We start from the raw sequence: 17,318 nt of genomic DNA on the forward strand, positions 1-17,318 counted from the left end.
ATCCAAAAGTTCTTCTGTCACTGGTTGCTACTGTGGTGCAGAACAGAGCTGCTTCCTTGCGTATGATACTTGCCTTATACTGCTGGTCCAGTGTGCCTGTTAATAGACTCTCTGTAGAGGGGAGTCTGACCACAATGTAGTGCTGTCCTCTATTAAATGACTCGTGGAAAAGAATCTTACCTCTCCAATAGTCCAATGAACAGATTGACTTTGAAATATCCAGTGCATACATTGGAAAGTGTCCGAACTAGGCCAGTAATTCTATCATTAGATTTATCTTGGATAAGTTGCAGTCCTTATTGAGGTCTTTTTAAAGTACTTACTCAAGGCTGGGTCTGCTTGTGTCTAGTCTAATCAGATATAATACGTGTTACAGATTGAGAACTTGTTAGTGGGTTACTGTTTTTACTATGCTATGAATTGTTTTAACTGATCACTGTATTGCAGTAGTAACATCCTGTTTCGGAGGGGCTGATCTTGACAGATTCTCAGCAAGCTGTGTAAATGCAGCCTTCTCCCACGGGTATGCGGACCTCTGGACTGGGCGGTGTCATAGCTCTGTGTATGTATGAAGAGCATCATATACATCCGAATATGTATACATCATTGGCACGCCATGCATCTCTGGGCCTGAGTCATCCCGGAAGGCACGTGGAAGTGACTGTTACAATCTATGGATTTCCTTGTGTTTTTTTTCCAATCTCTCCCGGGGGCCACCATGGGGGAAAGATGCCTGTGGTCCTGTTTTGAGATGGTGGAAAGATCTGGGTCTGATGCCTGAATATGAATCAATACTTGTACTTGTTCTGTAAAGTGCTGGCTTGTGGGGGGTCGCAAGGGGTTGAGTCATGTTGAAGAACAGGCCCGATGTTCAGCGGAAGTTACTGAGCAGAAAGCGGCGCTGCTTCTTAGATAAATGTCAAGTGCCTCAGGCTGTGATCTAATCTTCTTAACCCCCCCCCCCCCCCCCAAAAAAAATAACACGATGTGTATATATACTATTTTCACAACCTGGCAGGTCTGTACCAGCCAGACGTTTCGACGGTGCCATTAAGAGACAGAATAGGTACCCATCGTTTTTCCTCTGGTTGTTAATTGTGTTTTATAATTGCCGGAACATTTGCTTGTTTTATATTTTCGGTGATAGGCAGAGCAGAAATCTGTTCGCAAAATGTGTTTACACCAACTCACCGTTAAACGTAGGGGCCTCGGCCAAAGGTAACAACTACGTCTCACTGGGTTGATGACTCACGCTCTGCGTCTGCCTGGGGGGGTGCGGCGCCGCAGTCCAAGCGTAAGATGTCCCCCGGATATTATTTCCTTGAGTGGCCGCAGCTGCGTGCTTACGTTTTCGCTTTACACTTGCAGAGGAAGAGCTCGTGACACCGCCGCTGAATGGCGTCATCCTGCCGGGAGTGGTCAGGCGCAGCCTGCTGGACCTGTCGCGTCAGTGGGTAGGTGGCAGACGTAAAGTAGTAGTGGAACGGATTACTTAGGCCATCACATTGACAGGGTATTAAAATGTAGTTAAAACAATTATGGTCGCTCCCAGCTCCAGCAATAAGAAGCAACTGCACTGCCCTGGGCCTGGCCGAGCATTCTGCAAAGTTTATAACACATTTTGCCAACAAGACGTGCAACATGAATAACGTACTTAAAAATATGTGAGGTATGATGTGTTGACAGTGTGATGAGTTGGTCAGATTGCAGGATGAGATAGGCTATGGCTGATATCTGAAGCTTTTTGACAAGCTGAAACCCAATATTCTATGGTGAGATGAAAGTGCTGCTATCCTGTTGTTGGAGAGTGAGAGACGCATTCTGACAATATGTATGATTATGTAAGAAACAAAAAACACACACTGGGGGTCTAAAGCTGGACCTAATACGCTCCAAACAACAAATTGACAAAAAAAACGCTACCTAAGTCGGTGAGTGTTTGCCACTGCTATGTAGCAAAAGTTTTTTTTACGGGGTGTTTATAACCATGACCTGTGCAGTGGGGTTCATTCAAATATAGAATAGACCCATACAGAGAAAAGTAGGATGTCCATCAACGTCAGATGTAGATCATATATTCTCATTTGGCCATCCAGATAGGAATGGTATGTCCCATGATCATTGGGACTGGTCCATAACCTAGATTTGTCTGGGTCTTCTCTCCAGATGCAGTGAAGACCATTTGAGCAAAACGATCGTGATGGAATCTGGTGCAGTGCAAAGTAAATATAGTGTGGTGAGGTTTAAAAAAGGATAGTAGATCAATACAAAAGCTTTAATACAACTTGATCACTCCCTTAAATTAAAAGTCTTTTCAATGCAGAATAGTGGCCTGGAAGCATTTCAACCCTTAGGATTCACGCAAAATATTTCTGCTTTGTTTCCATGAACAGATGAAATCGACACTGGTTGATACAGAGGTTTGAAAGATACTTATCACGACATAGGTGTATCCTTTATATGATTTAGTTACATTTTCACCGTTTTTTGATACGCAGTAGCAAACGTTAAGGACTGTGGCCCTGAAGAAAACCGCGGGATTTGGTTCCCCTTAGGTTGAAACATGTTGGCCGAATAAATGCAGATATTTGTTTAGACTGCATCTTTGCACTGTTCTTGTTTTTATGAAGGGAGTGATCAAGTTGTATTAAAGCTTTTGTATTGATCTACTATCCCTTTTTAAACCTCACCACACTATATTTACTTTGCACTGCACCAGATTCCATCACGATCTTTTTGCTCAAATGGTCTTCACTGCATCTGGAGATAAGACCCAGACAAATCTAGGTTATGGACCAGTCCCAATGATCATGGGACATATCATTCCTATCTGGATGGCCAAATGAGAATATATGATCTACATCTGACGTTGATGGACATCCTACTTTTCTCTGTATGGGTCTATTCTTTATTTGAAGTGAACCCCACTGCACAGGTCAAGGGTATAAACACCCCGTAAAAAAAACTTTTGCTACATAGCAGTGGCAAACACTCACCGACTTAGGTAGCGTTTTTTTGTCAGTTTGTTGTTTGGAGCGTATTAGGTCCAGCTTTAGACCCCCAGTGTGTGTTTTTTGTTTCTTACATTTACTGGTAGGGGGACCCCACCCTGGGTAGGTCTTTAAATATTCTCCCTCTGACCCTTTCTCCCCGTTGTGTTTACCAATATGTATGATTAACCAGCTTTGTGGTTAGGATTGACCACAAGCCACTTATTTATCCATCATAGAGAGAGCTTTCCAAGAGGCTTTTCAACTTGAAATAATGTATGCTTTGAGTGGAGTATGCCCAAGGAGTAGTGGGGTGCATCAGTGTTCCCTTAAAATACTGCTCTCTCTGTGCGGCAGTGACCTGTTTGTGTGCATATGTTTCTTGTTTGGGTGCGCAACTGATTCATTTGGACCAGCATCCTGCTACTATTTGGTGGCCTTGGAAGGGAACATTCCTCACTGCATTTAAAAATAGTTACTATATTCATTCCAACATTGTTCCCTACTAATTTGGCCAAAACGTCACAGCTTTAGAAAGCGTTTTAAATGAGAGCTCAATAAATGCAAGTTCGCATAACATGCATTCCAGAATTCACATGTCCTGCTGTGCATCGGAGTAGCATGTGGCTCAGACACATTGAGTGACAGCCATGTATTAGGTACAGTACTATTCCATAACTCACCTTTTCGGTATCCCTGTCCATCAGTTTCTTATCCCTAGCAAGTACTCTGCCACAGAAGAAATATCAGGGGCTGAGCCATTGAATGCTTGATGTTGAATGCGTACCCTTCAATACGGAGGCATACATACCACATATTGTGCCACAGGGATGCCAGGGCTCGATCTCCTCCTTTGTAGAACACTATACCCTGCATCCCTTCTTTCTTTCATCATCCCACACCCTCCTTACCTTTTTCCCCCCTCCTGTCTACATTATCTGCCACCACTGTGTTTAGCTCTATTTAAATGTATTGTTTCCTCTCCCAAGACTCCATTCCTCACCCTTTCAGGTTATCCGCTTTCAACCCATTACATGTCCACTCATTATCGCTCTCACATCTTATTCAAGCTCCAAGCAGTTACACTCACCTTTACTTTCTCAGTGTCACTTCCCCTTACATTCTCTCTCATCCCTCAGTATTTCTCATTTTTCTCCTCACTTTATTGCTCTGTCTTACTCACTCTGACAAACTTTCTCTATAGCATTCAGTAGCTCCTGCTCAAATTCCTGCCAATTCTCTCAATCTTTGGCTTGCCTTCTCCCAAGTTGTGTCACTATCATATACGCGTTCCAACAGTTACTGGACATCCACTCCCTCTAAAAGTGATCAGAAAAATCCTGTAAATGTGGCAGCTTAGAAATGAAATATGTAGTCCTCTGCATGGAAGTAGTTAGCCTTAGGATGAGAGGTGAGGTGGAAGGATAAAGAGGAACGGAAAAGCGTGCATAATGAGAAGGCTCTGGCCTACAGCACTTCCTGGTTCTGCTCGCCCCAAACTGTGAAGATGCCATTGGAGAACATCCTTAATTTTGCTTCATTTTACCTGGATACCATAGAAGGCGAAATTCGATACACAACTCGACCAACTGGGAGTTGTGTGTTTCTTTCATGACCACTCCTCTTCGCTTATGGCACCAATGGAAAGGAAGCCGCAGGTGCCACAAGCAATAAGGGGTGAAGGGGGAAATTTATCAATTGAGGTTCAACTCGGATGAAGTGCAAAGGTTGAAGTCCCAGGAAAGCAATGCTTATTGAACATCTAGCATCTTCAGGGCGTGGTTACCCAGCGGGCTCTGTCAACAAATGTGAAACAAATGAACATAAATAATTCAGTAGAGAAATGAGGACGCAGCATATGCATTTTGCACCTGTTCAGTGTGTATTACAGGGGCTGTGCAGCCCCTCTGCACTATCTGGGGCTGGGCACATGTTTAAACTTAATCTTAGGCATTAGACCCTAGTTCAGCTCTAGCAAACGTAGACCACAACTCCATGAATGCACCAAATGAAGCCTAGGACTAAAGAACTGGCGTCCCCGGCAACTCCCATCTATGTATGTTTTAGTTTTGTAGCTGACAATGCTGGATTATGTGAAATAACCAAATGTCAAACATACACTCTTTGTACTTTAGCTGAAACTCCATTTGGCACAATTTGGCTGCATCCACTTACCAAAAAGACACGTCTCAATGAAATGCTATTTGATGTAAATTGACAACAACCTTCATTGTAAGCGTACAAGGAGCATTAATGCCTGACCCAGGCAGCCCCTCACAAAAGTATGGGAATGACACTAGAAGAATTATCCAGGTTCTTAATGTGTCGAAATGGGACAAAAATATCAAATTTGCCTTCTATCCTGAATGTGCATCATTCAAGAATTGTCAGTTTCTACTTTTATGAGGTCACTATTTTAAAATTTACAGCATTTGCTTATCATTTGCCTATTTCTTTACTGGAAGATATCTGTAGTTTTGCAGTCATTTGTATATGTTTTATTTTCTGCTGCCAAAGTAAACCATTCCAGATGTAAATCACATTTTTTTTGCCCAGGTACTTTTTATTGCATTTTTTTGTAACTTCAATAGTTCATATAGAGCAATAAAAGCTGCTTAAGACTGCTGCATTTTTTTTGTATCCTTTATAAATATAATATCGCGCAAACAACTTGCTACAGAGCCTATACATCGTATGTACTAATTTTGCAAATAAAGTAGCAGCTTCTGACTTTGTTTTCGTCCAGCGGCTAAAAAAATGGGTGACGAGCAAGAGCCAAACTATATGTATGCGTTGGTGCTTGCTTTCCATGGATGAACTGATGGGATTTTCTGTTGGGCTTCTTTTGTCTTTCCCTAGCCACTTTGAGTTTATTTACAGTTGTTAATGAGTTTTTCTGCTGTGATCACGGGAGCCCTTTGTAGTGCGGACACTTCCGAGCTCTCTGTACAGTTAATTCATGTTACCAGCAGGAGTTCTAATCGAGTAACTACCCTTGAACTCTCACCATATGTTCTTATTTCTAAGGACGTACTAAAATAGAACATTTCACTTCATGCCAACCAATGCTGATGTTACTAAACCTTCCTTTTGGTCCACAGGGGGAGTTTAAGGTTTCAGAGAAAACATTCAACATGAGCGACCTGATTAAGGCGCTGGAGGAAAACCGGGTGAAGGAAATATTTGGGTCTGGGACAGCCTGTGTTGTGTGCCCTGTGAACCGGATACTCTACCAGGACAAGGTAAGGTCATACATTGGTTTTCATCTTGTTTCTTTTTGTATGTTTGTGTTCATGTATGAATTAATGTGACTCCCATTGTGAGAAGCTATAAACATGACAATTGAGCCCTGGACATGATGGGGGTATTTCATTAGGTAATACAGTGAAGTTGGTGAGAAATGGAGGTGTGTGGTGTTGCACAGCATCTAGACTAATGGTTTTGTTGGATCGATGATGGGATGAGTCTAAAGAGGTGTCAGGGGAGCCAGTGAAGCATCAGAACTGCTGGATAGAGTGTAAAAGGCGGATGTGCACTTATAAGGTGGAAACTGCAAATTCTTCATAGGTGATCTGGTATTTTATTTTGGTAGTAACCCTGTAGTTAGTTCCTGCTTGTGGAGATTGAATAGCGCTCAGTGGATCTTGTCTGGGATGCTGTTTCAGATCGAAGGATAAAGCAGAACACATCCTGGTACCTCATCTTCTATTTTATGCATTTCCTGATCTTTAGTTTAGTGATGATGCGCTCTATCATGCATGTTCAACCTAAGGTACTAATCGTGGTTACAGTGGGGTGCCATGGTTGACTGCTCTGTAGACCATGTAGCAGGTGTGTAAATGATTTGATCATGCAGTGGAATCAGTGGCTATTCTAAGAGTCTATGTGATACTTTCCTACTTGTGAAGATTATGGACGAGGCTTGCTTCAGGGAGGATGATTTAGTTGAGGCAGTTATATCACAAGGGCACCAGCCAGCAAAGCTTTATTATTCCGAGAGGTGAAAATACAGTACAATGCACAGATTTTCTAAAGTCTTCCTTTGATCAAAAGGTTTGCACTCTGCCGAATTACTAGTGTTCAGTAGACTAACTTACAAATGCTGTTTGCAACTAAGGTTTTTTTTTGCAGTGTGTCCAATACGTATTCTTCGGATGCATTCCTTATCCTTTTTTCATGTTCATCCAAGACTTAGTATTGTGCCTAGCTCATTATTCTAATCAGTCCAGTCATTATTCCAATCAGTCTAGTATTCATTTTTCATACATGTTCAGCAAATTTTCTTCTAACATTTCTATGGTCCTTTTCCATTTTATAGACAACTCAGCGGTCATCCTTTCAATGCATTTAGTGTTTTTTCTCCCAATGCATTTCAATTTCAATTTCAAAAAGCTTTATTCGACAGCATGTCATAAAAGCAAAATTATACAACCTATTACAACCATTAGACATAAACATTATAAATACTAAATAGCAATAAAAAATACAATGTTAAAAAGTTATTAAATCTTTGTGACTGTCGTTTACGAATTAAAAAACACGTTTAAATTTTTTTTTTTTTAAACAGCTGATATATACATAAAACAAGATCAATTATCTTTTTAAGTGTCTTAGAGTTCATTGGCTGACTTCTGTAGAATTTAAAGTGTGAGTGCGTATAATCCAGGCCCACCGTAGAAATTTAGCAACAGCAATCGCTATACAAGGTGAACAATCTGTCTCCAGTATCCTTAGCGCCTCAATGTATCTCCCGGTGCCCATATTGATGCACGTTGGTTTTAGCCACTTGCTACGAGGGCTTGTATAGAGGGGACATACAAACAGCATGTGTGATACATTCTCAATCAGATCTTTACATTTATGACATTTGTCATCCCAATTTGCTGACCACTTATTGCTGAAAGCTTTTACAGGTAAGGTGCCAGTTCTAAACTGGAAATACAGCTTTCGGTCAAGCGGACCCTCTATATTATCCCAATAAGCTTCACAGAGTGGGCGAGGTTTAAAATCAAGGAACCGTCCTGTTAAATTAGTGTTTATACAGGTGCTATGGGTGGACATCCAAATCATTTCCCAATACTTTTTTTCTCAAAATTGCTTTTGACGGGAAACTTGGGACGTCTGCATCTACCCATAGGTGGTCAAGCTCCAACTTTGTTAATAAGCCCCTTATCCCTTTAAGCCATTGGATAGAATGAAAGCGATCAGCCCTAATGATGTCCTTTAGTGCAAGGGCGTAGTGTGCTAGTTCTGGAGTTGTCCAGATACGCCTCCAGTACAGTAGGGGCCGTAGCCGTGCAATATCCTCGATTTTTTTTTTCCTACCAAGATCATATAAAAGCGGGATGGTAGGAGTACTATGGGGAACCCCGACTAAACAACGTAGGAATTTGTTCTCCGCCGTTGTTAGTTGGTTCAAGTTATTAAATCCCCAAAGTTCTGAACCATACAAAGAAGCACTTATGACCTTCATATTATAAATCTCTAGGGCAGGTGTGATTGGCTTAGTAAAAGAAGCTCTGTGCTTTGTGGCTAAGGCACCCGCAAGCTGGTGAAATTTTAAAACAGCCATGTCAATGTGACTTTTCCAGCCCATGTTACTCGGGAGAGTTATTCCCAGATACGTAAATGCCTCTACCTGCTGTAGTGGAGTTCCATTAAAATGAATTATGCCTTTGAAGGTTTTCCGCTGACTCAGGGACATGAACTTTGTTTTTGAGGTGTTTATCTCAAGTCCACGCAGTTGGCAAAATTCTCCGAACGCATTCACAGCCTTCTGGAGCCCACTCGGGGTCCGGGAAACTATCAACGTGTCGTCCGCAAACATGAGAACAGGTACGCGGGCCCCAGCCAAAATGGGGGCGTCAGTGGGGGAACGGTTAAGATGATCCACAATGCCGTTGATGTATAGTGAGAACAGTGTGGGTGCCAGTACACACCCCTGCCGAACACCACGCTCGACAGGAAATGAGTCGGTCACCTCACCCTGCATCCCCCATCTGATTCTGGCGTAGTTGTTCTCATGCAGGCGGACGAGGAGAGTCAATAGCTCCGGGGATATCCCTGACTCAGCGAGGACCCTCCAAAGTTTGGAACGGGGGACTAAATCGAAAGCTGATTTCAGGTCTACAAAGACCGCATAAAGAGTCCCCTTAGTTAGGGCCACATTCCTCCAGTAAAGTGCTATGAAATAAAAAACCTGGTCAATTGAACTAGTGCATGGCCGAAAGCCGGCTTGATATGGTGTTCTTCTATCCATTGTTGCAGTTTGTTTTGCACTAAACGACCCATGAGTTTTTGGGCTGAGTCTATAAGACTAATGGGTCTATAGTTACTGGGTAGAGATTAGTCACCCTTTTAAAAAAACGGAATTATTTCGGCACCTTTCCATGAGGGTGGGATTGGCGCACCCCTAGCCACAGAGTTAGCTAGACACTCAAAATACTGACACCAAGATGATCTATCACTTAAAAACACGTCAGCGGGGATGCCATCCATGCCTGGGGCTCTTCCCCCGGTCACGCAATCTAGCGCTATGCTAACGTCTTTAATTGTAAAAAGCTGATTTTGATAAAAAAAATAGTTGGGGGTAGTGGACAGTCTTCTTCAGTTCGGTTACAAGCATATTGTGGTCTGAAGAAATCTACCCACTCTTGTTTAGCAACGTTGTTTTGGGGGGGCTTCAGCTGCACCTCCTCTGTCCCATTTCACAATGGCTCAAAATTGTTTTGAGTCCTTTGCTCCACAGGCTAGTTTCAAATCACGCCATTGATCCTCATCCCACTGTTTCTTTGCTACCTTCTGGGCAAGCCTATAAGTCTCCCTTGCCTTTCTCACTTCTGTGGGGTTCCTGCTCCTTATTTCTATGCTCAAGTTTTGGCGGGCTAATTTACATGCATTGTTATACCACCCCTCCTTTGGTTGTTTTTTGTTTCCCCTGTCTGGTTTTATAGTTTTCCTAAAAAGTAGTTGGAGTTTTGCGAAGAAGTGGATGTGTGCCTCAAACATTTGGGGAAGATCTGACTTGTTAATGTGAGTATTTAGATTAGCCACTTCTTCGACAACCATATTTTTAAGGACCTCCAGTTTCTCAGGGTTCTCAATAAAACTACCCCATTTGATGTGGCGCATGTTATTGGAAGCGACAATGTCCAAGGTGACCTTCCCACACCCCGGGTTCGGTTCTTTAGTCCCCATCTGTACTTGATAACCCATACAGAGTGGGTTATGGTCACTTTCCATCCTAGTTTTAACAGTCCTATCTATCAGACTATGCCACCCTCTTATATCCACCAGGATGTAATCTATATGACTAGAATGCCTACCATTGTCGAATGTATTTTTCCCCATGCGAGCGGACGGAGTGCGTCCATTTGCTGCTCTAAGCCCTCTAACTAAGCATAGGGCCTTAAGCTGTATTGCTACGGCTGACCATCTTTTTACAGCAGGTAATTCAAGCTGGGGAACACCCCATTTGCTGTCCTCAGCAGCGAGAAACTGATCCTCTTGACCAAGAGGTTCAAATGTAGTGTTAAAATCTCCATCTAGTATAGTAGACACCTGTGTTGAGAGTGCCTCAAGCTGCTGATCAAGAGCTGAGATTACCTCAGATATTTGTCCCCCTGCTGTCCCCCTCGCATAAATATTGTAGATAGCCACCCCATGACCATTTTCCCATGTGATTTTGACTGACAGGATATCATTCGAAGGAGGACTAATCTGGTGCACCTTGCAGCATAGGGCTTGTCGGACCCAAATAATCAGGCCTCCAGCAGGCCGACCTTTAGATTTTTTAGTGGCTGGAGCATGAAAATTGAGAAACCCCAGGCGATAAACTGGAGCCATAGACCAGGTTTCCTAAAAGAGGATGATGTCATACTGGTCAACAAAACTATACCATTCAGGGGATGTTATCTTATTATCGATTCCAGCAAGGTTCCATGAAAGGAAAACCTACCCTGGTAGAGTACTAAATGAATCCTGCGGGATTTCAGCTACTGGGCTCGCGCCCTCAATCACTGGTTGATGTTCTATGTTTGTGGGCACGAGGCAGTTCTTCTCTGGGGGGGGGGCCCGTCTGTTTCAGGGCAATCATATTCCCCAAATGGATCCGAGCAAGTTAGTTGTCCGAGATTCCTGCTCTCTATGGGCTGCCCTGTGAGGTGGGGTTTCTCCAGTGGGATTGTACGAGGTATAGGGGCCGTGTTAGTTTGTGTCCCGCTCCAAACCTTAGGACCATACTTTCTGCCAATCTCTGTTGCCACCATATCTGCAGATCTATCAGTCCTCAAGAGTCAATCACATTCATTCAGGTCGGACAGGACCCCAAACCGATTTTCCAGTCTCATACCTCCATCCCTGGTTTGGACATCCCTCCCCAATGTACTCAACACAGGGGCCCGTTTCGACCAAGATCTACTAGAGTTCGCTACACTCCATCTCCTACTGTAGAAAAAATCAAGAGTTAGTGGGATCATATCAGAATCCCTGCGTTGTGGGGGGAATAAGTTTGCCAATATATTTGGGAGTACCTCAGGTCAAGAAAAATTCAAGGCTATACAGTCACCCTTAAAATTTTTCGGGTAATCCCCAAGCCATGCTACCCTTCTGGCCATAATGATTTCCCCTGCTAACTGCTGTTTTCCCCAGGGAGATATCTTCATGTTTTTCGTCAACCAATGCAGCGCTTTATCAATCAAAGAGGTTGTTGACTCTACCTGCCCAGGTGTCAAAAAGGGAGCGTTTGCCAGAACCAAAACTAAAGGAGAAACTTCTGCTACAAATTGGAATGAGTCGCGCTCTTGGCGCCGTTCTTGGAGTGCTGTTGAGGGAGCCTCTCTGGCTGCAGTTTGGCCCTCCTCACCTACTGGAGGCTGGGTGGGGGGGGGGTTGCTGTACAACATTCTCACTACCTCCCTCCCCTCCTCCAGGGTGAGCCTCCTGGATTTCACACCCATTTGACACCAATGCTGATAGGCTACCTACTTCTTCCAATGTCTTATTGAGGAGGCCACCTAGTCTATGGACCTCTGCAGTAAGCTGGTCGATTTTAGCCACAAGGGGTTTGACAATACCCTTGATCTTCAAATCGAGCATGCTTACTAATTTTTTAATTTGGTCTTCCTCCCGTTTCACAGTGTCACCCTTCCCCGGGACGGCCTCATCATTATCTGGGATTTTGGGTGGAGAAACTAATCTTCTTCTAGCAGAGCGTGACCCTCCTCGTTTGGTCTGTACTTTCCTGCATCCTCTGACTGCTCTAGGCACAGGGGTCGGTGGGTTCTGTACCATAGTATCAAGGGATAGTTCTAAATCAACTGTGGGGGCAGTGTTTAGCTCGGGTAAGTCACTGGCAGAGAAATCGGGATTAACGATATCACTACTGTCATCCCGTGCCGGTAATACTGGCGAAGGTTGCGCATTGGGCAGTGTGAGGGATGTAGGAGATATAGGGGAACAACTTAACCCTAATGACTGCCGTCTCTCACTGTTAATTTTACTCACAACCTTCACCAGATAGTTATCCAGGGTATTTGGCACTAGGGGACCCTTTTGTTTAGACATGCCCGAGAATAATAGATTGGGTGGGACAGTAAAAAAAAGAACGTTACCAGAGTACACAGGATAGAACAAGACACCTAGTACAAATACTTGAGAGGGATTTAAATAGGTTAAGGTCTCACTGTGTAAGGATCACGGAAGTCCACCAGCAAATAAGAATCAGGGTCCCTGGCCCAGCCCAGTCGCGTCCTGTCCCGGACTGTCACAGACTGTCCGCCCTTTGTCCGGGCTTCGTCCGGCGTGTCCGGCGCCGTCCCGAGGGACCAAGGGAGCCTTTATGCGCCTCCTGGCGCTTCCGATTTGCGTCAGCGGCGTCCTTGCCGCGATGGGGCTGCTGGGAAATGTAGTTTGAGGGGACCCGGCGGAGCCAAGCCCGGCCAGAGAACAAGCGGAGCAACGACCGACCCACAGGTACCAACACAGGGGTGCAGGGGCTCGGCGGAGCCAAGCCCGGCCAAGGAGGTAGAGCGGAGCAAAGCCCGGCCCTCAGCAACACTGCAAGTAAGGCCCCCCCGGCCTCGGCACCAAGGGAGCCTTTATGCGCCTCCGGGCGCTTCCGATTTGCGTCAGCGGCGTCCTTGCCACGATGGGGCTGCTGGGAAATGTAGTTTGAGGGGGCCCGGCGGAGCCAAGCCCGGCCAGAGAACAAGCGGAGCAATGCCCGGCCCACAGGTACCAACACAGGGGTGCAGGGGCTCGGCGGAGCCAAGCCCGGCCAAGGAGGTAGAGCGGAGCAAAGCCCAGCCTTAGGCAACACAGCAAGTCTGCCTTTCGTGATCATTATCTAATTCATCTGGTGGTCCTCATCCCAGTGCATTCAGTATTCATTCTTATATAGTGCATCCAGTGGTTATTTCTCCTACACATTACATTGGGTAAACACACCTATTAAGTGTAACAGTGGGTATTCCCTAAAAAATACCTGTTTATAGGTGAGCAGAGGAGCGTAGGCCGTTCGCTTTTGCAGAGCCAGAACCAATCAGTAGCGAAGCACTGACCTCTGCTATGTGACCTATGGAGCCAATATCTACCGATCCAATGGGTTGAATGATTGGGTCACTCAATTTCTTTTTAAACCGGTATTTTTAAGGGATATATACTATTGCACTTAATAGGTGTGGGGTAGGGTATTGAATAACACTTTCTCGGTCCTGAAGAAGCATCGCTGATCCGGTCTCATTGGGTCACAAGACGCTAAACATGTTAACCTACGGTTACATATGGTCACACTACTGGAACATATCATCTGTCTACAGTAGAACCAACCTACATTTGATCTTTTAACCCTGACAGGAGAGTCTCCAGAATAAAACTATCAAAGTAGACACCTAGTCGGTTTTAGATTTTTTTTCTCTACCAATCACACACCCACCCTCACTCATCCTAATGATTTTAGGAGCCCTCTCACACACACTCATCATACGGCTAGAACCACAAAGATCTTCACCAAAGTGACCTTTCGGGGACCCGTAGGGCATGGCAGCGCTGGGCCAACGAGGAGCAAGTCTGATGATGAAGCATGACATCCCCAGGCGTGTGTGAGGGCATCACAAATAATTTGTTGGATTTCCCACCTCACTGTCTGCCTTCCTTTTCTAGAAGGGAACAGTTCCTAATTTTTGTTTAAAGCATTAAACTCATATCAAAAGTTCTAAGATTTTTAAAGAGAATAAATAGTTGAAATCACAATTCTAAAAATTGGGAGAGAATAAATGCTTTAAAAACACAAGCAGTTAAACGTTTATACTGTACCCTTAATGTGCACAATAAGCATTACTACAATTTCCCCCTAGGGTGTTTATCTATCCGGCTGTATCAGCCAGGGCTACACACTTCCTTTATTCAAGATTCCATCAAATTGGGGCCCCCCTCCTAAACCAGATATGCAAGATCCACCTTATACAAAGTCGGTATTGCATCGATAATCTGCTGTCTTACATTACTGTACTGGTTGTTCTGTACACAGACAAACCTAATAATATGAAGGTTATTGCAATACTGGAGTTAACACTTTGTAATTCCTGCCCGCATACATATTATCCATGCTGCTTGCAAATATTTAGCCCTACTAACCATTTTCATTGTATCAGATTTCAATACCCAAAAAACTACCCCAAGGGTCCGTATTCCCAGAAGACGGCATGCTGGGATAATCTATTTTTAAGGAGGAGTACTATAAGCAGGGGAAACAAATACAAAATGGATAGTGGTATCAGGGCTCAATTTGTACACTGGGCAGGTATTGCTGGATCTATTAGCATTCCTCCATCTCCCTGAAAACTCACCCAATGGGAGCGTACCATATTGGAACTTCAGATAAAGTTACCTTGGAAAGGAACTTCGTTTCATATCTAGTGACACTTCATAGTGAGGAATAATCTTATGATCTACAAAAAGATCTGTTTAACTTCACGAGACACATTTTTAATCGCTTCACCCGAAAGTGGTCCTTACACCAATCTTTTATCAGGTGCCTTGGTACCTTAATGGCTTCATCAGGTTTGTTCCACAGAAATTCCAAGGAAAGGGCTTTACACATTCTTTTTAGATAAATCAGCCACGGTGTTCTCAGAAGGCCTGGTGAGTTTAAAAGATGCGAGGCTTCAGTTAAGAGGTTGTCCAAAATCGCAGAGGTCTCAATTTCTAGTAATTTTTCCTTTGCATTGAGCATTTGTTCTTCTAATTCAGTCTGTGAACAACTTTCCAGTGCGTTAACGGATATTCCTTTCAATGCATCCAATAGGCACCTAAAAACCAAGCAGTCTATACATTTTTCTTATACATCCCACAGTGACTAACTGGCTATTTTCTAGTGTTTCCAAGTAACTTTATTACAATTCAGTGTACTATCCTTCAAATGTTTTCGAAGTAACTCTTTCATTCAGTCAGTGACCATTCTTCCAAAATAGCCTCTGAGTTTTCTTAGAATTTTTCTAGTTGTCATTATGCCTTATCATGCAGTGCATTTTTATCTCCATATCAGTTGTGAACATTGCAACGCTTAGTATTCGTTTTACCTCCGCATCCATTGGCCATTCTGTCAATGCATCCAATGGTATTCTTTGACTGCGTGCAGTAGGGGTTCTTTCAATGCATGGCGTGGTCATTCTTTCAGTGCATTCAATGCCTTTTCCAATAGTCATTTTTCCAATGTATCACTTGGATATTCTTTCAACATGTCCAAACGCCCATCCTCTTGTGCCTTTCATTGCCATTCTTCCAGTGCCTAAAACGTAGAACTGTTTTAACTCCTGATACTGGCAGAACAGACAACTTGAACAAATATTAAATTCTGTATAAAAGCAACTCGATATTCTTTTTTTTTTGTTGTTTTTTTTGTTGTAAATCTTGTTATTGACATTTATTATTTTTAACAGTACAGTACAACAATAGTCAAATGGCCACAAGTGCCAGGCAAGGACACCACAGTAAGACATATGGCCCGGTATTGGCATCAATAGCGAGAATGTAGTGTTTCAGACCTGGTGTTGTAAGGTCATCCACAACGTCAGAACACTTGAGAGGTAGTATAAGAGAATGTATAATCGAGCGCTGCGTATTGTGATGCTATATTGTGCATGATGTTGAGTAGCATTGAACGATTGAAGGAAAGTGGGTTTCTGTTGCAGTAACCCACCGCCCCTACATTTTGCCAGACTGCTGATGCACTTTTACTTGGTGTGCCCTGGGTCCCTGCCAATCAGGGACCCAGGCCCAGTGTTCTTTCCCCAAAACTAAACCCAATTGACCTCTCTGTCCACAAGTCAGCCCCTAGTAAATGGTACCACGGGTACCCAGGGCACTGTGACTAGGGAAGGCCTCTAAGGGCTGCAGAACTTATTGTGCCACCCTTAGAGGTCCTGTACCACTACACTCACACACTGCGTTTGCAGGCTGCGTGTTTTAGTGCAGAACAAAGTAAAGAGCCGACATGGCCGACATCCCTGTGTGCCATGTCTACAACCCACTGCCTTGGCATAGATCAGTCACCCCTCTAGTTGGGTGCACTATACCAGTGGTGAGGGTACAGGTGCATCAATGGCTTAATAACTGCTTGTGAAGCGCATGAAGATACCGTGTTATGACACAGCATGTGAGGATTGTGTGAGGGAGCTCTTTTTATGGCAACGCATTAACATGAGTGGAGAGCCCTCTTAGAGCTGAGGCGACCTCTGCCTCCTCCTGAGAGCCTGCAACTCAAACACCATAGCTCCCCTATGTGTAGCAAGAGGGAATTTGCAAAGTCCCAGTAAGTCCTCCCTCTGCCGAGTCATGCCCTCTGCCTTGGCCCAATTGAGCATAGAGCGGTGCCAGGCCAATGCCTGAGGCGTTGCCGGGGCTTTGCATCTTTTAGTGATCAGGCGTTTCGCCGTAATGAAGCCCAGGTCTAAGAATCGTGCAAATAACTCAATATTCTTATTCAGAAGTTATTTATCCAATTTTCTAAACAGCCCTTCAAACTTATTTTGAGGTAAAAGTACCTATGTCTGCTATAGGTATTCGTCCAGTCAGCAACAACGACATCGCACCGTCACAAGACCTCTGCAACTCCCTCGCCACGTTCTTCTACCGCAAGATCGCAGATATACACAACAGCTTTGACGCCCAGACTCCGCCTCCAGTCACCAAACCAATGACCCCCACCACCACCCTAAGCAACTGGACCCCCATTAGCACAGAAGACACCACCCACGCCATGAACACCATCCCCTCTGGCTCTCCCTCTGACCCATGCCCCCATCACGTCTACAACAAAGCTGACACCAT

At 44.1% G+C, this 17,318-nt stretch overlaps 1 protein-coding gene across 1 annotated transcript in view; it reads left to right on the forward strand.

Annotated features, from left to right (window-relative positions):
• LOC144770466 (branched-chain-amino-acid aminotransferase, cytosolic-like) overlaps window positions 1-17,318 on the forward strand; it is a 167,354-nt gene that overhangs the window by 127,939 nt on the left and 22,097 nt on the right. Inside the window, exons 8-9 of the mRNA XM_078654990.1 lie at window positions 1,369-1,454; window positions 6,092-6,232. Coding sequence (XP_078511116.1) covers window positions 1,369-1,454; window positions 6,092-6,232 — 227 coding nt within the window. The remainder of the gene's footprint in view (window positions 1-1,368; window positions 1,455-6,091; window positions 6,233-17,318) is intronic.

This window comes from Lissotriton helveticus, chromosome 7, assembly GCF_964261635.1.
Source record: "Lissotriton helveticus chromosome 7, aLisHel1.1, whole genome shotgun sequence".
NCBI lineage: Eukaryota > Metazoa > Chordata > Amphibia > Caudata > Salamandridae > Lissotriton > Lissotriton helveticus.